Source organism: Phytophthora cinnamomi, assembly GCF_018691715.1.
Source record: "Phytophthora cinnamomi strain GKB4 chromosome Unknown Contig64, whole genome shotgun sequence".
Taxonomy (NCBI): domain Eukaryota; phylum Oomycota; class Peronosporomycetes; order Peronosporales; family Peronosporaceae; genus Phytophthora; species Phytophthora cinnamomi.
In genome coordinates this window covers 201,778-223,232 of record NW_027150997.1, presented here as the reverse complement: position 1 = coordinate 223,232, position 21,455 = coordinate 201,778, and the positions used below count along the sequence as shown (strand labels likewise).

Sequence of the window (21,455 nt, the reverse complement as noted above, 5' to 3'; positions counted from 1 at the left end):
TAAAATACAGATACATTAGCATCTCGCTGATGTTATACACATTGCGCAAAGCGCTCTCACCATTGTTGTCCGCAACCTCTGCATGCATCCTTCTTTGTCCTTGTATCAATTTTTGTCGAGGTTTCGATCATACTTCAAGGACAGACCGAGTGAACGCCACTCGAATCTCGAAAACTATCCTTGGCTGCAGCACAACGTGAGGATCAGTACATCGCATAACGATAAATCAGGAGTTTGGCATCTCCGGCATCACTCCATTCTCCAGGCCAAAACTCGAAATGGCGATGAGGAGTGCACGAGAAATACGCGACCAGGCGGCCGACAGCGACAACGATGACGTGGATCTGAACTCTGCCGAGTGTGAGATGGTCCTGTCCAAGGAGGAGTTCGACATGCTACAATCGTTCCACCGGTTCATCCCGCTGCCTGCACTTACCTCGCGCATCCTCCGCGTCTACTGCGAGGATGACCTGCAGGTTCCAGAGGCTGCAAACGGAGATACCGAGGAAGACGGAGTTGAGACCAGCAAACCTTCACCAGCAGATCGGAGTCTTCAAAGCGGCGTCACCCAAAGCTCAACGACCGGCAACATTCTTCGACACCCGTGCCGACCGAGCAACCTGAGGAAAAAGCCGCACTACCAGATCAACCTGACTTCGCAAACTCCCCGCATTCCGCAACAGCAGCACCCCCCTCCGTCGTCCAGAACACCCAGCTCAAGTCGAAGCTCGACAGACTCCGAACGCTCCGAGCGTCCCGAGGTACAGGACTAGCACAAAAACACAAAATAAAGTAACCTCATCATCCAGACACCAACCCCTCACTTGGCTTCATTTCATCTCTTTCTCACAGTCGAATTCTCCTCTCCTCCTCACGGTTTGTCCGCCTGCACCTCCACCTCCACGACCTCCTCTTCCTCCACTTCCACCACTCCATCTTCCTCCACTCCACCTCCCTCCTTCACCTCCTCAGGCAGCAACTTGTTCCCAATAAACTCGGCAATGGAGTCCTCATCCCAATGCGCCACACTACAAAAAAAGCAAAAAAAAAGTTAGAAAAAAATCATCATCAATCTAAATAAAAAGCAGAACAATAAAACACTTTTTTCCCTACCTGATCTCCTCGACCTTCTCGCCGTCCTCATCAAGGAACTGCAACATGGGCAGCCTCGACTCGACGTCCTGCACCTCGAGCCCCTTGATCTGCGGGGCCTGGTGCTCCAGGAAGCTGGCCACCTTCGGGTATCTCTTAAGTCGACGTTGACTTAGTGCCAGGACCGCTTTGGCGAAGCGGCGGCCCTCGGCCTCCAGCACTTGGGAGAAGTCCGAGCAGCACTCGCCGCACTCCTTCGTCACTAAGTCGACAGCCTTTTGCTTGGATTTCTTCTTTGTCGACTTAACGGAACTCAGATAAGTCGACAGATCACCGCACAGGCGACAGTCCAGCGCGTCTGCGTCGAAGCCGAGCGTCGCGCAGCGCTGCAGACGCGCAGAGGCCTCAGACGCAGTGTCGGGGGACGGCGCGGGAGCCTCCTGGGCCCAAGCGGCCACGCAGGAGGCCAGGAGCAGCAGAGCGGGGAGTCGCATCGAACAGGTTGCAGTATTGCTACGTGTTGACTTTGTGTAGCGTGTACTCGAGGATGTGTGGTGGACGTAATATAGTGTGTCAGACGTAGAAGACCTGTGGAAGGGAATGAGAGAGGCTGTTGCAGAGGAAGCGCTGTCGCAGGGTTGGCGACATTCACTCTTGGCTTGGAGCGTCATCTTCCAGCTGGCGAGTGGCGTGGTGCTAGGGGCAAATCCCCCGATCGCGTGTGATGATTGAGACTCAGATCGTCAACACCAGCACTTGTTGAGCCTCAAAGCCTTTGGTTGGATGGACGAGCGATCTAACCACAGCACATAATATGCGCTGTAGTTAGATCACAGTATATTATGCTGTACAGCAGAACATGCACAAGTAATACGCTCGTGGAGCCCCCTCGCACCTCGACGCACCTCGATTTTTCCACCGTAACTGCTGCAGTTTACGTCAGGAGGTTGGGCGTGTGATTTGCGCGTTGCTGGGGCAAAACATGTCCACTCGAAGGGCCCATTTGCTACGTTGACGAGAGTGTGTAAATAGAGCTGCAGCATCACAACAGATGATTTATCTTCCCACCAGCGCGCCTGAATGGTGCTGCTCACTCGCAAACTCGCCAGTATCACCCTGCGACTTGCTGGCATGAACTGTCGAAGCAACATGGACCGTTCGCAAGCAACCAAGGACAAGGCGAGTGTTATCCATGGACAATCGGACAGAATTGACAGTAAATCTGCCACTGGTGACGACGCCAGTGGCTTGGCAGAGCGCAGTGCGCGTGGTTCGCGACAGAGACTAGTGTTTTCGGACAAGCAGATCGCTGACGACGTCCTCGCCACGCTGCCGAAACTCCACGCAGCCGTGCGCAACAACGCGACTGGCGATCGATGGAAGCACCGCAACGTGAAGGGAGCCTTGCGTCTCGCGGAAACGAGGACGAACTATCCGGCGGTTGGTCCAGAGGTTGACCTCGATATTGTGCACGCCATAGCGGCGAAAACGGAGCTGCAGTGCCACTTGAACGAGGCTCTGAGTGTGCTGCTACACCAAGACTCAGAAGCGTACGACTCCACCATGACGTCGTTGTGTGGGAAGCGGTTCAAGAGAGGAGAGGTTCTCTTCGAGCAGCAAATGACGCTTGGCACTGAACTAGAGCGCAAAGTGTGCGATCTGTTGGATACAGAAGACGACAACACTCCACGACAAGGATTGATCACCGTCACCTCAGCAACAATGAGCCCCAGCACCAGTTTGCATCATCGACTGCAGTCTCGCCACAGCCGAAGGCAGGAGCTCCTATTGTCGACCTGCACACACCAGTATCCTGACAAGAAACGTGCAGTGCACCTCATGAAGACGCTCCCAAAATCCATCCAAGACCAGGTCGACCCGGCAGTTCAGTGCACTGCGTTGCGTGGCGAGATTGACCACATCGGAGTTGGCTTTGATCTGCAGTTCACACCAAGTGCTGGAGGCAGCAACCGCCACCGCACTTGCATTTTCATGCACACATACGCTTCCGATCAACCATCCTCGAATTTTTCTAAGGACTCATCGAGCAGTTCCGAGGCGGAGACAGCCAGCCAAGCCGCAGACTTGGCGCACCGCCGAGCCACCATGATGAGCCCAGAGGCTCACAGCATCATGCGAACGTTCGCTAAGTCACTGTCACACTTCGAGCATATCATTCGTCGGCGGCGGTTTGGCTTTCAGTCGTTCGTCTGCTTTCCTAACGAGTACGCGGGCACGCTGCTTGAAAAGCGCTGCTTGATCTGCAACAAGAATTTCCACTTCTTCCGTCGTGACTTTTACTGCCAGCTTTGTGGGCACATGGCGTGTGGGGACTGCTCTAAAGTTTACGAGGTGGAGGCACGCATTGGAGAAATTGGCAAGAGCCGTTGCTGTCGACAATGTGTGGTGCGAGTATACTCTTGTAAGTTTGACGATGAAGACTTGCTGGCTGCGTTGGGCCCCATTATCGTTGACACTCCTGCAGACGCCTGGGTGCCAGCGGAAAATTCGATCTTGAGTTCATCAAGTGGAGATGAAGAGAGCACGCTGCTCGAGTCCGAGGATAGCGACTTGATGGGTCAGTTGTGCTCTGAAGACCCAGAGGTCCGCAGTCACGCCTTGGAGAAACTCGATAATCTCGTTGCAGCTTCAGCCAGCCCATCATCTTCATCTTCATCATCGTCAAATACCACCACAATAACGAAGAGTGAAGTAAAAAGCAAACCAAAACGAAAGAAATCCCAGGTGCAGCGCATCCTGGCAAGTCTTGAGGGCTATATAAACCAAGAGCTTTCAAAGGCGCGGACTAGATCTAAGGCAGAAACATGCGTCGTGAGTGACCGCACGAGAGACTACAAGTACCAGTTCGACTCAACTAAGGTCTCACACGAAGACATCCCGTTAGCGCCTATGCCTGAGTCCCAGAAGGATGCACGCCGTGTGGAATTCACCAAGAACTCAGGCGCAATACAGCCAGAATACGACCGATCAGCGTTAAACCTCATCGCACAGGTAGCTGCGAAGCGCCTCGGATGTCCGATTGGCATCGTGTCCATGATCGACAATCAACATTTCCACGCTGTTGGCAGCTACAACCTCCCTGCCGGGGCAGAGCAAGCCCCTCGCAATGAAGTCCTGTGCATGCATGCCGTGTACGCCGAGAAGCCCCTTGTGGTCAAGAATCCGCAGCGTGACATGCGCTTTTCGAAGATGCCGTGTGTAAACAATGACCATGGTGTCAAGTTCTACGCTGGCTTCCCTCTCCGAGCACCCAACGGCGAAGTCGTCGGGAATTTGTGCGCCCTCGACGGTGTTGCGCACAACAACATTTCAACCAAAGATTATTCGACCATGGAGACACTAGCAAAACTAGCGTCAGATCTCCTGGTGCCAACCACAGGCAGAAGCACGTGAAAACGCACAAGTGCTACACAAGCCAGGTTGGTCTCGCCAAGTGGAAATATGGCAGAAGTTTCAGATCTAATTCACGATGATCCCTGGCAGCTTCGGGTTGCGACTCGCAACCTGCGATTTTTTCTCGAGATGGCAATGTAGACTATTATAAGTCATCTGACCGGACGAGAAGATGTCTGACACAGACTGCCTGATTCAGAAGCCACAGAACAGTGTAAAGTTAACCGCCGGAAATGAATACAGCGCAAAGGATTAGAAGTCAGTGAATTCAAATTTGAGCCTTGTGGATTTCAAGACTCGACAGTCTTGTAAATGTTTTCGTGTCGTCTGTTTACGGTACCCGGCATCATGAAGCAGCAGGACACGCAAGCATTATCCTGAGAGACCAGCTTGCTGGTCACAAACTTATAATTCGCCACAAAATGTATTCCCAGTTACTGTACAGGCATCAAAATCGCAATTAGCGCGAACCGAGAACATTTCACAACAGTCGTTGGCAGGTAATAGTTGTTTGGCAGCACACGATTTAATCTAGCACATATCTGATTCGCGTTATTAATGATTTTAGTCATTCTTAAAAGAAACACGATTTCATGATTCTAAGAAGGTGTATCTACTGCGACTGCTTCGCAGCGTCAGAATCTGCCCAGTAATCCGCAATTAAATTTGAATCAACGACTTCGGTTTCATTCCATACCCTCACATACACTTTCGTTGACCACACCCCTTGCAGCCCCACCATCGTTGTCAAACTCTCTGCATCAGGGTTGCGTGGACAAAGTGGCCTACGACTGAAGAAATGGACTGTATTGATTAGGTGGTGGAGTACAGTCCATTTCTTAAGTCGTATGCCACGTTGTCCACGCGACCCTAATTCAGAGAGTTTGACCAAGCCTTACCATAATTCGCTGAGGAGTTGAGGCAAGTCCGATCGGAGAACGTTCAGGAGGACAAGGAGCTGCCCAGAGACACACAGAGTGAGTATGCTCGGTGATCTACATCCTTTTTATTTCATTGTATGTATGAAGAATATGTACTGCCGAGATGATGAATGCCGTCCATCGGGAGGCTCGCAACTCGATAATGTATACATGCTGTATAACTACCACAACAGCAGTTGATGTCGTCAACCAAAGAAGTTAAGTGATAACAATGTACCGCACTGAAAAACAAAAAAACGAAACAACAGCAGTTAGCTGAGAGGCCTCGCGCGCAGAGGGTGCTACTGTTTCGTGTGGAAATGGTATGAACATCGGTTCTTCTGAGTCAGCTACCACGAAGTGCACGTTATCGCTCCAATCTACCGCGTCTTCAATATACTGTATTCCGCATTCTCTAGTTATGCGAACAAAAACCCGGCTGTTGCATTGATGCGAGAAACTCAACAAAAAGGAATATTAAGTACCCAGGACCAACACCACCGCTAGCTGTATTGACTGGCGCGTCGTCATCCAGCGTGACGTTGCAGTCCTGTCTTGCTACTCGATCAAGACGAAACTCGCCGCTCGACGCACTCGATCCTATTACACTGACTGTAACTTCGTTCGTAACTAATGAAATAGTAACAATATCTAACATATCAGTACACTATAATAATATTATTATAGTCAACTCTCTACAGTACTCTACAATACTATACTACTTCCTGGCGTCGGATCGCAAAACGTCACTCAGAAACTTTCACCCTCATGGCGTCGCTGTCGCTGTCGCTGCGCTCGCGCCTGCCGCGCCGCTCCCCGGCGGCGCTGTCGTCCTGCTTCCACTCGAGCGCGGCCTCGCCCTCCTCCCCGTCCTCCGCGTCGCCGCAGCTGAGCGTGCGCAACGCCGCGCAGGCGCCGGGGCAGCTGGACGTGCTGCTGCCGCTGCCGGGCGTGCGCGGGCTCACGCGCCTGGGGCTGCAGGACGCCGGCGCCAGCGTGCGCGACGTGATCGCGGCCGTGCGGGGCGCCGACGCGTCGCTCAAGACGGTGGAGGTGGCCACGCCCGACGGCGCCAAGCTGGCGCGCACCGTGCGGCTGGGCGAGCTCACGAGCATGCCCTTCTGCCTGCGCCTGGACCACGTGCACGTGCTGGTGGAGGGCGCCGCCGCCGCGCGGGACGACCGCCGCGCGCGCGACGAGAGCGTGGCCTTCGCCACGGTCAGGGCCGAGATCGAGAAGGACCCACGCCTCATTGTGGGTTTTAAATTTGCTGTCTTGGGTGATTGGGGGGAGGGATGAGGTTTTATTGGGGGATTTTGTTGTGGTGGTGGGTTTTTTATTATTATTAGTTGCCGCTGAAGGAGTTCTACCGCATGTGTCATAACGCCGGGGCGGAGGAGGCGGTGGCCGCCAAGTGGCTCAGGGAGCTGCAGCGCCGCAATTTGATTGTCCACTTCGACCGGTCCAGGAACCCGCAGCTGGAGAACGCCGTGATCCTGCGGCCTTACGTGGGTTTTTCTTTTTAGTATTTGTGTTTTTTTTAGTAGTTTGGGGGGAAGTTGAAGTGGGTGTTGAAGATTTTGATTTGATTTTTTTATTTTCTTGCAGAGCTTGGAGAGCGTGCTGACGCTGCAGAACTCGCTGGACTCGGAGCTGTACAACATCAAGCACGACCGCCGAGTGAAGGAGCGGCAGCTGACTGAGCTCAACGGCGCGCTCAAGAAGCTGCAGCAGGTGGAGGCCGAGGTGCACGTGGCGGCGCGCCGCATGCCCAACGCGCAGAAGTGGCTGGGGCTCACGGGGCTCACGGGCTTCTACGGCGCGCTCATGTACTGCGTCTGGGACGTCTACTCGTGGGACGTCATGGAGCCCATCACGTACTTCATCGGCTTCACTGCCGTGTTGGGCAACTCGTTCTACTCCACCATCACCAAGAAGGTGCGTTCGTCGGCGTTGACAGTCCGGAAAGATACCTCGAAACCCCTCGATAGCTGACTCCTTGCTTGTCAATCAATCACTGTTCGTGCTGGTGCAGGACCCGACGTACAGCAACATCTGGCAGAAGCGCTACTGGGCCCGCGTGAAAGAGCTCAGCAAGCAGCGCAAGTTCAACGCGTCGGAGCTCGAGGAGCTCAAGGCTCGCATCGCCGACGTCGAGAACGACATCACGCTGCTGTCGCAGTGGGAGAAGGTGGACGTGGGCAAGCCCGCGCTGCAGTAGCAGGTCCTCCAAAAGAAAACTTTCTCTCTCTCTCAGGCGCTCCGACTCGGCACCACCGAAGCGATCGAAGCTTCACCAGGTTGCTCGCAGCTCGGGACCCAGCGCCAAACTGTCCACCTCGTGTGGACATGTGTCTTTAAAGTGTCCAAATTGTGCTTCTAAAAATCCAACTACCTTTTCAACCAATCGCCTCCTCGCAACCGCATTATCCTCCAATCACAACGCCTCCTGGTTAAATCAAGATCCCGGAACTTCATTTCTGGAAAGCCGAGGCGAAAGCGAAAAGATCCGAGCGAACATGGCGGCGAACCAGAGCATCAAGGAGCTCATGGCGGCCGAGACCAAGGCCTCCAAGGTCATCAGCGAGGCCCGCCAGGGTGGGTGCCCCTCCGCCCCACCCCTACGACAAGAAAATTTGTGATTAACTTTAAAGGAAATTTACTTTTATTTAACTCCAGAGCGCGGCGAGCGCCTCAAGCAGGCCAAGCTGGAGGCCGAGGCGGAGATCACGGCCTACCGCAAGCAGATGGAGCGCACGTTCCAAATGAACGGCAACACGGACGTAAGGGAAAGCTCTGCGTGCTTACGTATTCCAATTACAGAAGCCGCGGGAGAGAAAAGGGAAAGTGTTAAAACTAACGATTTTATATTATTTTACTGTGTGTATGTATGTGTAGCTTATGGGGGACGACCCGAGTATTCTGGAGGAGGAGACCCAGCGCGACATCAAGAAAATGCAGTATGTGCACCTTTCAAATTTATGCTAAGTAAGGTATGTGGTGATTAATAATTTTTTATTTACTTTACTTTTTGTTGTTGTTGTAGGGCCGAGTTCCAGCAGAACAAGCAGTCGGTCATCACGATGATGGGGCAGCATGCTGTTCGCGTGCAGATCCGTGTTCCCGAGGCGCGTAAAGCTTAAGGTGGGAGGGAAAAGTTGAAGAAGTTTGGGAATAAGGCGGCGAAAGGGACTGTATCGGTGTTTCCAGTCGCAGTCTGAGGCTTGGAGCTGTATGGAGGATGATGGAGCGATTTTTCGCCATTATTCTCGTGAATCACAAGATACTTATCTTTTGTGCAATGCGTCGTGGTTGTCGGCAGGCGTGAGCCTCAGGGAAAAGTGTTTTGTGTGGTTGCTAACTTTTGAGACGCAGGCGCTATCTGTTGCTAGCAGGCAACACTAGAAAAATCTGAACTGTAGATACCGTCGTCTTTGGTAAGTCTGCCTCATGGAGGAGTATGCAAGGCGATACACAATATCTGGCGCGCGCACAACAGATCCTTACATCCTTACACGCGTGGGTGATAGTTTCAGCCTTCGTTCAGTGTCGCACGCAGGCGCTCAATCTGCAATCGAGTGCTGGCGAGCTACGTATGCGGCTTCGGTGCTGACGGTGGAGTTAGCTGAAGATGTGGTCAGCTTGAAGCGTGCAACCAGGTTCAAATCGCTTTCAATGCCTTAGTATGATGCCAACTAGTGTCAAGTGTCTTATCGTTCCGCTCAATTAGATCAGGGTTAGTATCGTACATCGCTGTTGCTTTGTTGATGGCTACCATAAGGTTGGTGTCGCTGGTTGCTCGCTCTACTGCCCCAATGATGTCCTACTGAAGTAGTATGCTGAGAGCTACCCGCGTAGATAGATAAGTATTAATGGTAGATTTACCGGCTACTGCTGTCTGAAGCGCTTGCTTGGTTGTCCATGACGTCGTTCCTCTTAGGCTTGCTCAGCATCCTTCGCTTGGGGTGTTTGGCCAGCGGGTGCTCGTGGTTACGCGATAGCACTTCGGCACGGTGCTTGTTGAGGTTGCAAATAGCTGCTCGACTGACGTGGTATTCCTTGGCAAGCGCCGACTGCTTCTCGCCCTGCGCAATACGAAGCAAGATACGGCGACGGTCGATCTCGCGCAGATATCTCGACGTCTTCGGCCGCGATTCTGAGCGAACCGGTTCCGGTGACCGAACCACCGACGAAGACGACTTACTTGCTGCCGCCCAGTTCTCGTGGGCTTGGACATTGATCTTAGACTCGTACTGGTAAGTATTGCTGGCCCCGTTATTAAGTTGATCGCGAGCTGCGGTCGACGGCATCCACTGAGACTCGGGGGAGGTGACTTCGCTTGACGTTCCTGCAAAACGTGAGGGTGTCCAGCACTCGAACGTGTTATTCGTATCGGGAGAGTGATGAGTTTTAAAGTCGGAGTCCGGGTCCGGAATGGGGACAGGAGTGGACGCGATGAGCCCCTTAGCCTGCATTGCATCGTGGCGTCGGAGTAGCGTGGCTACTCCAGGGAGCTTGGCGACGTGACCTTGGCTCGGAATGCGGCCGGTCGGGCGACGACGCACGTTTTCATAACGGATGAAAGGCTGGCGGGCGTGCAGGTACATGTGATACTCGCTCTTCTCAACGGGAGACTCAGGCTGGTGGAGTATCGGCGACGGTGACGAGTTCATGGGGCGATCGCTGGGGGCCATTGCAGTGTTCGACCGAAATGGAAATCCAAAGTGCAGCCTGGAGCGCGTCAAATGCTGGAGCTGCTGGCAAGTGGTGTTGCTGACAGGCGGAAGAAAATTGAATGAAGCAGCATCGAAGCCTCGTCCGGGACAGGAAAAGTGGCGAGAGGAGGCAGTTTCTGCCATAGCGTTTTTTCGTGTGAGTTTCTGGAACCTGTCAAGGCATACAAGGAGTGTGTGGCGAGGATGCAGGAGTTTCGGCGGAGTGATTAAGCGGAACGGTGCTGGGGGTGTTGCGTTCCTGGGTTAACGTTGAAGCTCACGCTGCCCTGGAATTGCGCGTGTGTGAGTTTGCGGCGGCAAAGAAAAGAACCGAGGACATGCTGTGTCTTACCAAAGCCAAGTTTGCCTCTTTCGCCCCGTTGCATGTACCACAACGATGCGTTGGTCTAAACTTCGCCACGTACGTACAGATTCACTCGCAATATCGTGGATGACCTGGTGCGACACCTACATCCCTGAAGTCTCATGCGTGAGATACTCGAAACGTATTGAAACTCCTGGTCTCCGTCCGTCCGGACTCGGACCTTTTCTCGTTCTTGTGCTCTGGGCGCGGTGCTAGTGCAAGCCAATTTTAGGGATACGCAAGATGATGGCACCCTGCTAGCAGACCCCTTCCTAGGAAGCCTGTCCAGAAATCCGGTCTCATTTAGTCAATAACGAGCGGCGCTATCCGAATTCTCGTCAGACGAGCAATTAACACGCGCACATTGGTGGCGCGGTCGTGAACAACAACCACTAGATGGTGGCGTGTTTGGAACCTTTGGCCGAGTTCCGTTTCTCGCGTGCGGGTGTGGATTTTCAATGCAGCAGAATGTTGAAAAGGTGCTGATAAGATGGAGGTGTCGAATATCGGATATGCACCATAAGATCTAGTTCAAGGTCCGTTGGTTTGCCTTCCCGGTATGCTGATAGTATGCCTCGAGCGACGGACTGCACTGCACGATCCCATGTTTCAGTTCAATCCAGAAATTCGAGAAGTTTCATTTAACGGCCCGCTATTTATCGATTCGTGCCCACGCAATGTCCCACACGGCTTACGCTGCCGAATGCCAGGCTTTCCATTGCAATCACGTGTGCAACGTCTCAGTCATCGAGTGGTGTGTCCAAAGTCTAATTCCGCGCTGCCGAGGTGTCAGTCGACTCGCTAGGTACTGAGCCAGCTCGAAACGGATGTCTGACGACCAAATTCATTGAATTGAGTTTTTTTTTACAAAGTGGAATCTTTACGGTACGCGGCGGCGATTTTCGTGTATTCGCCGGATCAAGCAAGCGCCGATGCGTGGTGCTTGCACTTATTCAGTAGATGTCGGCTACTCGGTTGGCCAGCAATTCCAGGCGCGAGGTCGATCTCAATATCTCGCCGGTGACATTTTGATTTTGATTTTCAAGCCCACGGCTGCATTGAATCCAGTCGTCGATGTCCTCTCGGCTTTCGACGTGGGCGGCAGCAATGCGCATGCTCGGGTGAGCTCGCTGTAATTCATCGACAGTGAGCGCTGACACGGCCAGCGTTACCAGACATAGCAGCTCTTCTACCGCTCCTCGGTTGAGCAATTCACGGATGCTTTTGGCCACCCGCACCCCACCCACGGCATCGGTGAAGGCGTAGAACAGGCAAACGCTGTGCGATGCCACCAAGGCAGGGAGGTCCAGCACGACTGCAACCGGAGAACCAATTTGTGGCAGGCTGAGCTTGATGTGGCCAGTCGGGAGCTCTGGTTCAAGTGCTTGGAAGACAGAGAGCATGGGCGAACCCCCTGGTGCGATGGACACTCCGCACGGAGTAGGAAGTTTACCGGACGCTGGAATATTGTTGCGAGCTTCCGAGTGCGCCCAAGCGAGGACTTCTTCCACGACCATAGTCATGAGGCGGTCGCAATAGCGGCGGAAGGCAGCGTCGGTCGTGTCGCGACTCAATAGCAGCGGAATGAGGCGCTCCGCTGGCTGCAACGCCACCGTTCGCACGGCCGGTTGATGAGAATCCTCCGACAGCAGTAGAGAAACTCGGTTCGAACCACTCCGGATCGATACTTCGACGTCCTCTTCATCTTCCGAGTCTTGCCTGTGCTTGGCCTTCTTCGGATGCTTGGCGAGTGGGTCTTCGTGCTGGCGCGATAATACCAGATCCCGGTGTTTGTTCAGGTTGCAAATTGCTGCGCGCGTGACTCGAAACTCCTTGGCAAGCGCCGACTGCTTCTCTCCGCGATCAAGACGCGCCAGAATCGTACGCCGGTCCATTTCTCGCAAGTATCGCGAGTTTTTCTTGCTTGGACTGCTGTCAATCTCGTCCATGTGAGGCGAAGGCGGACGCAAAGCCATCGACAACGAAACCCCGATCGGTGGCATTGGAGGGGGCTGCACGAAGGGAGCTTCACGCGATGTGTACACTGCTGAATCGTTTTCAAAGCGACCGAGACCGCCAGCGTGTCCTCCGTGCATCGCCATTTGCAGTGCTCGAGCTTGCGCCTTCGACGCTGCGAGTCTTCGTCTCGGACTCGTCCTTCGTCGTCGATGGTTCGGGGCTGCATCAAACTCGGGTTCATCCCAAGGCATTGCATACGGTTGATGTGGCTCACCTACAGCGATCGGTGCTGATCCGTAGGGTGACCAGCGACTGCGGTGACTTGGTGACACGACTAACCGGCGGCCTTGCATCGCTAAGAGATGTGGGTCTGCAAAAGCTGACAACCCCGACAGTCCTGGCGCCAAACTTGTTGAAACTACCGTCGGCGATGGGGCTGAAGACACGGGATACGTCGGAGTGAGGGCTTGCGGAAACGTCAAGGCTCGAGGTCGCTCTTGCAAAAGTTCTGGGAGTCCATGGTGTGGCTGGTTCTCCCTTGCATCAAATGTAGTTTCAAGCTGAGGTCGAAGACTTGGAAGCTCGTGAGGCGACAACAACGTCGCCACACTAGGCAGTGTCGGGCGTAGTGACATCCCTGCTTCTTCCTTGACCGACCTACCTCTGAGTCGATCATGCAGCGAACCATAACGCTGTCGGTCTGGACTCGTATTTGCAGGTGTCAGGGACTCATGACTGCGACTTGAATTGTCTCGGCTGAGGTTTTCATTGTACCCTGGTCGGCCTAAGCCACTCGAGTGGCTCTGCAGTCTGGGTAGATGCGGTGGGGGAGGAATGCCTCGCAGTCCGTCTTGGAGCGCGGCTTCCTGTTCGCGCGGGAACATCCCGAGGTGGTTGGTTGGTTGGTTACTCGTCAAGTGCCAGGTTGTTGGTGATTCTCTCTGTGTCATCCGAGAGAGTGCTTGCAGTGATGGTATACCTACCTAGTAGCGGTCGGGGGGTGGCTTGATTCAGATGATCTCCAGGAGCGTGGTTCGTTTCAGACTTGGTTTCGGATGTCCGACCATGGCGCCGGGACTTTCGCGATAGTTCCACGCGGTCAGTGCCACGCGGACACGCGAGTAATACGCGAGTAGAGTGCATCCACGAACCCCCGGAGTCGAAGCTCCGAACCCCTTTGGTGGTCGTCGTGAGCAACTGGTTAGTTGCACAGGACTGGGCCTTGATGGTGTTGGTGGTGGCGTTCGTGCGTCTCGAAAATTCCAGGATAGTCCGAACTGGAGAGAGCAGTTCGTGCCACCAACAGTAACGAGAAGCTTGCGTGCAAGCACGAATCCAAAGCTGGTTTGAGCTGTGTCTGACGATATGTTAGCTCGTTGGGACGAGCTCCAGCTCCTTCGCAGCGGGTACTCGCCACTCTCTTACAACGACGACGAATGGTTTGAGGAGAAAGAGCGCGCTCCAGAAACACTGTGGTGGTCAGATGGCCCCGCGGCTCCAAAGTTGTTAGCAGCGATGGTCAGGCGCTTGTAGATGAAGAAATGCAGTTCAGCGTTGATAAAGCGCGAGTGGTGGATCTTTGCTCGAGCTGTTGACATTTCTGCACTTGCAAAGCTTACATGCCAGCAGGATCCGGGGCATGGACGCGTGCAGGCGTGCTCCAAGTCGCGTTCGCGTTGGTGCTAGGCGCACGTTAAACCCGTACGTATCCCTCATCGGCGTCTCCGTCTCAGGTGCGCAGCTCGACAACCACATGCCGTCTCCGCTGACTCCACATTGCAAACGTCTTTGAACTTATCCGAGACTGGAAAGTTGTTGAAGTGACGAGACCCTCGAGGCTTCCACGCGAGAAATTCCAGGACACCGCAAGGCCTTCGTGGGAAGATTCTAGTCGACGACTATGATATGATGACGAGTTGCTGCGGGTCGGAAGCAGGCGCGAGATCACTCGGGAAATGGCTTCGAATGCTACTCCATGACATACTTTGCGTTAAGTCGAACAGCCAAACGCAGGCCCGGGCGTTTGCGGTTATCGTTTATCGTGGTACGCTGCCAAATTAATGCTCAATGCTCAACGTAAGGATGGACCGAAGCTGCAGCGTAAGGCATGCGATGCCTCAGAGGTTTCAGTGGAGTCAAGTCAAATTAGATGGAGGCGCAGCGGCGTCCCATGCCATGCTCAACGTATATTTGCAGCTTTGGCCAGTCTTGTGGGATCGTGTGGTGCTCTATCTTCCTCTTCATTGTTCGGTGTCTTACAGAGTGATGGCAAAGTCACCGCTGTTCGAGTCGCGGTTCTTTGAATAGGGCGGGGAGGATTCCCCGTCCGTTGCTGCCCGCTGGGCTAGTGGATGGCCATGGGATGAAGGTTTAAAAGCGACAGCCACTCTCGCTTTGTGCCGGCATATTCCGATCGACGTTTGCTGTGCAGCGAGATGCCGTCGCTGCTTGGACTGCACTTGGGCCGATATGATCCTGCGACCTCAAAGCCGTCGAAAGGCTGGTGCAATGATATCCCGTTCGACGACAGCGACGCGGAGGCGGAGTGGGAGGAATACATCCGGCAGCAGGGAAGCATCGAGAGCATCGACAGCAACCAGTTCGAGACCGAGAGCATCGCCAGCTTGAACATCGAGGAGGCGAGCGAGGAAGCGATCGAAGACGAGATCGAGAGATCCCACAACGAGGAATTGCGTGAAAGTCTCGACTCGAAATCAAACCAAGCGCCGGTACCTTGGTTTCAAGAACACCCGCTTAGGACCAGTAACAAGATCGTTGCAGTTAAACCGGTGGAGTTTAAGACTGTAGTCGAACGCGCTGAGAGTGAGAATAACTTGACTAGCGATGAACCAGCAGTGGACAACGCAATCGTAGATAACAACGCAGCTGAAAATGACGCAGCTAAGACGGCCAAAACACCAGAAGAACCCGTTTGTGGAGACGACGACTTCGACGACAACATGATTTTCGCTTTGACACCCGAGACGTGTCCTGGGCCCCCGCCATCCCCTCGTCCACCACCGCCCAAGATCCCGCTGCGGATATTCATTGCCACGTGGAACATGGCAGCAGAAGACCCGTTCGCGCACCGCCGACGCGGACAATACATCGGTGATGATCTGGCTGCTGAGGAACTGAAAGCGCTTCTGCCCTTGGGGTACGATGTCTACGTGGTTGGCACACAAGAGAAGGTCACCAAGCATTTGCATGCTGCGGTTCTCGCACGACTTAAACAACAACCGGTACCGGGAACGCCACCGTCTACCGAGAAAAACTACCGACGACTGGTATTGACGTCAAAGCGGCGGTGGCTACGAAGTCGAAGTCGAGAGGAGTGCCGTCACCTTCGAACGTACGAGTCGTCGGATTTTGATAGTTCTTTGGGTCTTACGAGTTTCTGTGGCAGTGAAGTGGCTTGCAGTATGTGCAGTCCGAAATCTACCAGCGCGTACAGCATCAACAGCCCCTACGCGAGTTTTTCATGCGGCGAAGAGGTCCCTCCTGCTCCTCACTCAACTCCCAACCAGACATTGGATGTAGCAGATACCGCAACTAACAACTCGTGGTGGGGTAAAGAGCAAAAGGAGAGAGAGATCCGAGGGCACGGCGACCACGCGTTCATCCGACGAAAGTCAACGGGACTCTCCGTTTACTACGCGAGTCACCTCCACGGTCGAATCGAGGCTGTAGCAGCAGGATCACACAAGTTCACGGGCTCGAAAGGAGGAATCGCAGTCACGATTCGAGTCGCGGGGGATCCGCAGACGCTCACGTTCGTGAATTGCCACCTTGAAGCGAACCGGATCGAGCGCCGACGACGTCAGCTGGACACACTTGCTCGCGAGCTGCCTCGGTCTCTAGCTCTAATCAAAGACGGAGACTCGACCCTCGCGACTTGCAGCGACCACGTGATCTGGATGGGCGACTTCAACTACCGCATCCAGTCGCTGGACGGCGACGAAGTGCTGCACTTACTGAGCGCCGGGCGACTACAAGAGCTGCACGACCACTACGACAGCATGGCCGACGACCTGGAGCATGTTCCCGGTCTGAAAGCCTTCCACGAGCCTGCCAAGTGGCCCACGTTCTACCCGACGTACAAGAAGGTGGCGTGTCGCTCTCGACTGCCGCTGAGCGGCTCCACCACTGGAATGGGGAAGGATACTCGCTGGGCGCAACATGTTTACCAGACCACGTACCGAGAGCCGTTCTACAAGGGAGGGCGGCTGCGCGAGCGCGTGCCCGGATGGTGCGACCGCATCCTTTACTGTTCACGCACACAGACCCCGTGGGAGGACTGCCTCAAAGTAGAACAGGCCGCGTGCTCCGACGCGAGTCGAGGCACCAGCAGCTTCAGCCCCGAAGCCGTGCGGGACAACTACCGGTCGGTCAACGACGACCTCCGCGGCAGCGACCACAGCCCCGTGACCTGCACCTTCCTCTGGTCGGTGCAGCGATAGAACAGCTACAACAGCAAACAACATATCGCTATCAGGTAGAGCGACACACTCGGATGACTCATTTTCAATGGCAACAATGCGCTTGACGTTGAAGTGGGGTCGGAACATGGCTACACTTCTGAACTTTAGAGAGTCAGACTGATTATCTTCCTGTAAAGCCGCACTAAACGACTCGATGGTGTATGCTGCGGACAGAAAGTGAGAGGTGATACTCGAACAGCTCAAAAATGTTTGAGTCAGGGCGCTACACTCGACCAGCGGAGCCTCAAACAATGGAGCCTTCGCGCCTGCAGTGTACCCCGTTCAGCCAGCCAGCTGCGCTCCCGCTTGTCGGGCATTGCTCGTGGTGCTGACATGTGAGACAAATGTAGGTGTGAGGTCGGTCTATGGACGTTGGACTCGCCTCAAAATCTAGTTTGTCCTGTCCTCAATCAAGAATCAAAGCTGGCACGTTTCGGGGTCAACACTCGAAATGATACTGAAGTGCGTGTGGCGACTCGCCTCCGACAAGATGGCGACGAGTGTTGTGCTCTTGCATTTGCATCGCATCGCCTCAGATTGCACTTTGTGAGCTCAGCGACCGAGCGATGGAGATCAGGCGAGACGCAGAGCGGGCTTTTCGCCTTGACCAGGCGGTGGTCTTTACCGTCAGCACGAAGCGATCAGAGTGGGTGTAGGACAGTACTGACCAAAAGATTTGTGCTTATTCCCCAAACACGGTGCTGACTAGTGAACCACATACAAACATGTATACTATCGGGTGGAGAGGTTCGGCCATAGCACCCACTTTTGATATCAATCACTTTGTATCAAGCGTGATTTGTGAATTGCGCGGCTGTTCCCACCCCTAAAGGCCGGTCTCTTGACGGGTGGGCGAAATCCAGTCAGTTTGGCAGTCTGCTCTGCAATCTCTAACTTTACCAAAATCATACTCAGTTCAAGTCACCTGTTTAGAGAATCCGCCGCCAATTTCTCTAAATTTCGGCAACAGTGCTCCGCTCTCTCCACGGGTCACTTACTTCTCCTGTAGTGGCGTCGCACGCACCTCGAGCTCGAGCGCCGCGCGACTTCCTGCAGGCTAAGACACCCACTCGGCGGCTCGGCTTGGCTTGTGCTCTCCCCCCTTCGACGCCCCGCACTCCGCCGCCATGATTCTGAAAAACACCCTCCTCAGTACGTCGCGAGAAAAGAGAGTTTAGCACTGTCATAACCGCCCGTTAGCACTAGCCTAACCAGTTGGCAACAACTCCTCGGCAACTCGGCAACTAACTAAAGCGTTATTTTGGACGTTGAATTGCAGCGGTGTTCCTGTCGCTCGTGTCCGTGGGCACGGCCTTCTACGCCATGGTGTACCCGGCCTGGTTCCAGCAGCACTACCGGCGGAACGGCAACAACGTGTACCAGGGCTACGGGCTCTTCGCCTTCTACTCGACCAACTCGCTCGAGTCGCCGTTCTACGCGTCCGCCACGGTGTTGCAATACTCGGATTTTTGCGTGGATAATTACACCACGCCCAACTACATGCTGGGCGACGGGGCGGACTTCCACAAGGTGCTGTGCGGCAAACGCATGAAGTCGGTGCAGGCCACGACGGCCACGGGCGCCGCCGTGTCGGTGGTGGGGCTGCTCACGTCCATCGGCGCCGTGTACAACCCCTCGGCCGGGTACATGGAGCGCGTGGTGTCTTTTTGCACGCTCGCCGGGTGTACGTGTGTTATTTATTTTTTTTATGATTTCTTTTTTCATCTAACCTGACACGGGTTTAGAGACTGACGGATTTCCCCCCCCTGATTTTTCCCTTTATCCGTATGCCAAACAGCACTATTACTGGCCGTGTCGCTCGTGATCTGGGGCGCGCTGCTGCAGCAGACGCTGTACAACATCGACACGATCAACTCGGCGTACACGAGCTGCAAGGCCAACAACACCAAGTGGCACTGCTGGTTCTACGGCTACAGCTTCTGGGTGTGTCTGGCGTCGGTGATTATCCTGTCCATCACCGGATATTTGAGCTCGGCCGGCCGCGCCGAAAAAATCCGCTACTTCCGCAAGGAGTACGAGCGCGACCTGGCCGTCGCCATGCAGCAGAGCATGGAAGCTGATGCCCACAACGGCCAGTACGGGGCTCATAACACGCAGTTCGTGCGCACCGAGTCGGCCGGCGGCTTCGGGCTGAATTCGGCCCAGCAGGCCTACGGACAGGCCCCCACGCCGTCGCAGCAGTTCAACCCCAACACGGGCCAGGCCTACACGACCCCGCAGAACACGCAGCAGCCGTACGCCAACGTGTACGGCGGCCAGAACGCGGCGCCCAAGCCCACGGGCTACCAGCAGCAGGTGAGCAACGTGCCGCTGGCCGCGCCCTCCACCACCAGCGGACTCAACCGGACCAACAGCAACGACAGCGACGCCGTGTACCCGAGCTATAGCGAGCAGCGCAAGAACCACTCGCTGCTGGGGCGGCAACCCAGCGGGGGCGTGGTGTAAGCTAAGCTAAGCTAATCTCTACGCGTCACCAGTGGGTTGTCGGCTGTAATCGGTTCAAGTGAGTGGAGTTGGCATCGAGTTCTCGAGAATTTTTTTTTTGCCGTGTCCTGCATTGACTTGGAAAGTGGGGAGCTGTCGACTGGCGTGGCTGGCGCGTGGACTTCTATTTTGATTTTGTATGTGTTGGGCTCCTCGCAGCGACGTGGTGAAGGGCAGTGGAGGCAGTCGAGCACGCGGGCGAAGCCACACAGTAGCGACGTTAAGTACCTAGTAGAAATATACTACACGAAAGATCACACGAACGGTATTGCTGGACGGAATGTGGAACTCACAATGTTTGTTTCGTTCTTGTGGGTGTTAGGCTCAAGGAGTCAGCGGACCGTGGTGGCTGATCTTGTGTGTCGTGGCTGACGCTTGTTGTCCCAGGTCTGCGAACTAAACCTCCATCGCCTTCATTTATCGATTCGCTTGGAGCCGCTCAAGCAAGATCAAGATCAATTTCAAGACCCACTTTCAGGATGTTCCTGTACTCGAGAACGTACCGCTCGCTGCCTCCAGTTGTCGACCCTGATGCACGACAACGGTTGATGCACGCTGGCGCGCCGCCGATTCTAGCCGGAACGCCGCTCGACGACGAGTTGCTGTTCTGCGCCCGGATGGAGCGCCAACTGCGCGAAGCTGAAGCTCAGCGAGGAACGGTGACGCGTCAAGAGGTTTTCGCGGCGGTGATCCGCGAGCACGCCATCTTGACGGAGCACGCTGCGGCGGAGTATCCGGTCACCATCGCTGCGGTCATCACCCCGGCAACGAGCCAACCGTGACTGCAGTCAAGTGCAACGATGATCGTTAACGGTCTAATCAATCACCGCTTTTCCATCGTCCAGTTATGCAAGAAACGACGACTTCGCCTTGTCTCGGTATCGGCAGGTGCGTGGTGACTGCCATTTTCGTTGTCCCAGTCTGACGGTGTTGAAGGTAGCAACCTCCATACCTCCACTCGTCAATTTCGCTCGATAAGCTCAAGATGTACGCGAACTTACCCCGCCTTGAATCCGGTGGCCGATCCTGCCGCCCGTCAGCGACTAGTGCATGCATCTGCACCGCCGGTGATCGCTGGAACTCAAGTTGATGAGGAGCTGCTCTTCGGTGCCATGATGGAGCGCTAGCTCCGGGAAATGGAGGCCCAACGCGGGTTCGTCACACGCCACGAAGTGCTCGCTGCCATTGTCCGCGAACACGCCATCCTGGCCGAACATGCTACAGCGCAGTACGCAACGGTGTTTGCGGCTGCTGCCACGCCCGGAGTGAACCTGCAGTAAGAAGTGACGACCGAAACCTCCGTCTACTTGGTAGGCGTTAGTTGCTGGGATGACAAGATTGCGTCATTTCTCTTTGATGTTGAAAGAGTTCTCGACCTCCTGCAATGTCATAGTACTTGTAGTCAATTGGTTGCATCGATCATGGTGCAAGGGGTTAAATCGCGATTCGTACTTGGGTTCGCAAGCATATTTTTGTTTGACGTTGTCCCAAATTTTGCTCGTATTAACTACAATCGCGAGCAGTTTTCAAACCGCAGTTTGTAAACTCAACGTAATATTCAGTGCTGTTCCGTGCAAAGGCACAACTTCATACTGAACAGGGGATACCATATTCTCCTAGATGCTAGCGTTTCAGCCGCTCAAACTGAAAGGTAAAATCAATACCACACGTAAAAGACACATGCAATACGTTACTAGGCTTCAACAGCTACATTTCAGTAATTCGTCCACGAAACGGGAATGCAGACGAGTTGGTGCTGAAGAGCAAAGCGTTTTTAGTGAAAATAGAGTTGCTTGTACTGTAAAAATTGCGTCTCCAACATGAACGCGAGCTGACGCAGTGGCGGAAAAGGCGAACTTGTGCCGCAATCAAAGATGAACAATAACGAGCGATCCAACCTCCAGGATCGAAAACACGAGTAGATTGGTCACTGCGGTCGTTCCCCACGTGCCAGCGCCGTCAGGATAATACACCACATTCGGCATATGCTCGAGCACGGTAGGTC

The 21,455-nt window shown here is 54.4% G+C and overlaps 10 protein-coding genes across 10 annotated transcripts; 7 read left to right on the top strand and 3 right to left on the bottom strand.

Moving 5' to 3' along the window:
- Positions 1–278: 278 nt before the first annotated feature.
- IUM83_19376 (uncharacterized protein) lies at positions 279–773 on the top strand (the record flags this gene model as incomplete). Its single annotated transcript, XM_067944423.1, has 1 exon — positions 279–773. The coding sequence occupies one exon, from the start codon at positions 279–281 to the stop codon at positions 771–773; it is 495 nt and encodes a 164-aa protein (XP_067786811.1).
- Positions 774–871: 98 nt separating this feature from the next.
- IUM83_19375 (15 kDa selenoprotein) lies at positions 872–1,586 on the bottom strand (the record flags this gene model as incomplete). Its single annotated transcript, XM_067944422.1, has 2 exons — positions 872–1,028; positions 1,114–1,586. 2 exons carry the CDS (start codon positions 1,584–1,586, stop codon positions 872–874), a joined length of 630 nt encoding a protein of 209 aa, XP_067786779.1.
- A 655-nt stretch (positions 1,587–2,241) lies between these two features.
- IUM83_19374 (GAF sensor protein) lies at positions 2,242–4,506 on the top strand (the record flags this gene model as incomplete). The annotated part of the gene is made up of 1 exon (XM_067944421.1): positions 2,242–4,506. One exon carries the CDS (start codon positions 2,242–2,244, stop codon positions 4,504–4,506), a length of 2,265 nt encoding a protein of 754 aa, XP_067786778.1.
- Positions 4,507–6,194: 1,688 nt separating this feature from the next.
- On the top strand, positions 6,195–7,647 carry IUM83_19373 (V-type ATPase, G subunit; the record flags this gene model as incomplete). Its single annotated transcript, XM_067944420.1, has 4 exons — positions 6,195–6,680; positions 6,776–6,934; positions 7,035–7,364; positions 7,462–7,647. The coding sequence occupies 4 exons, from the start codon at positions 6,195–6,197 to the stop codon at positions 7,645–7,647; spliced, it is 1,161 nt and encodes a 386-aa protein (XP_067786781.1).
- Positions 7,648–7,945: 298 nt separating this feature from the next.
- IUM83_19372 (V-type ATPase, G subunit) lies at positions 7,946–8,569 on the top strand (the record flags this gene model as incomplete). The annotated part of the gene is made up of 4 exons (XM_067944419.1): positions 7,946–8,024; positions 8,106–8,209; positions 8,325–8,386; positions 8,473–8,569. The coding sequence occupies 4 exons, from the start codon at positions 7,946–7,948 to the stop codon at positions 8,567–8,569; spliced, it is 342 nt and encodes a 113-aa protein (XP_067786780.1).
- A 738-nt stretch (positions 8,570–9,307) lies between these two features.
- IUM83_19371 (Uracil phosphoribosyltransferase) lies at positions 9,308–10,099 on the bottom strand (the record flags this gene model as incomplete). Its single annotated transcript, XM_067944418.1, has 1 exon — positions 9,308–10,099. One exon carries the CDS (start codon positions 10,097–10,099, stop codon positions 9,308–9,310), a length of 792 nt encoding a protein of 263 aa, XP_067786783.1.
- Positions 10,100–11,458: 1,359 nt separating this feature from the next.
- On the bottom strand, positions 11,459–12,454 carry IUM83_19370 (putative uracil phosphoribosyltransferase; the record flags this gene model as incomplete). The annotated part of the gene is made up of 1 exon (XM_067944417.1): positions 11,459–12,454. The coding sequence occupies one exon, from the start codon at positions 12,452–12,454 to the stop codon at positions 11,459–11,461; it is 996 nt and encodes a 331-aa protein (XP_067786782.1).
- Positions 12,455–14,899: 2,445 nt separating this feature from the next.
- IUM83_19369 (Inositol polyphosphate 5-phosphatase) lies at positions 14,900–16,924 on the top strand (the record flags this gene model as incomplete). Its single annotated transcript, XM_067944416.1, has 1 exon — positions 14,900–16,924. One exon carries the CDS (start codon positions 14,900–14,902, stop codon positions 16,922–16,924), a length of 2,025 nt encoding a protein of 674 aa, XP_067786796.1.
- Positions 16,925–18,072: 1,148 nt separating this feature from the next.
- On the top strand, positions 18,073–19,803 carry IUM83_19368 (uncharacterized protein; the record flags this gene model as incomplete). Its single annotated transcript, XM_067944415.1, has 5 exons — positions 18,073–18,097; positions 18,225–18,629; positions 18,744–19,407; positions 19,610–19,669; positions 19,773–19,803. The coding sequence occupies 5 exons, from the start codon at positions 18,073–18,075 to the stop codon at positions 19,801–19,803; spliced, it is 1,185 nt and encodes a 394-aa protein (XP_067786797.1).
- Positions 19,804–19,929: 126 nt separating this feature from the next.
- IUM83_19367 (putative ATP-dependent RNA helicase SUPV3L1) lies at positions 19,930–20,232 on the top strand (the record flags this gene model as incomplete). The annotated part of the gene is made up of 1 exon (XM_067944414.1): positions 19,930–20,232. One exon carries the CDS (start codon positions 19,930–19,932, stop codon positions 20,230–20,232), a length of 303 nt encoding a protein of 100 aa, XP_067786805.1.
- Between the last annotated feature and the right edge of the window lie 1,223 nt (positions 20,233–21,455).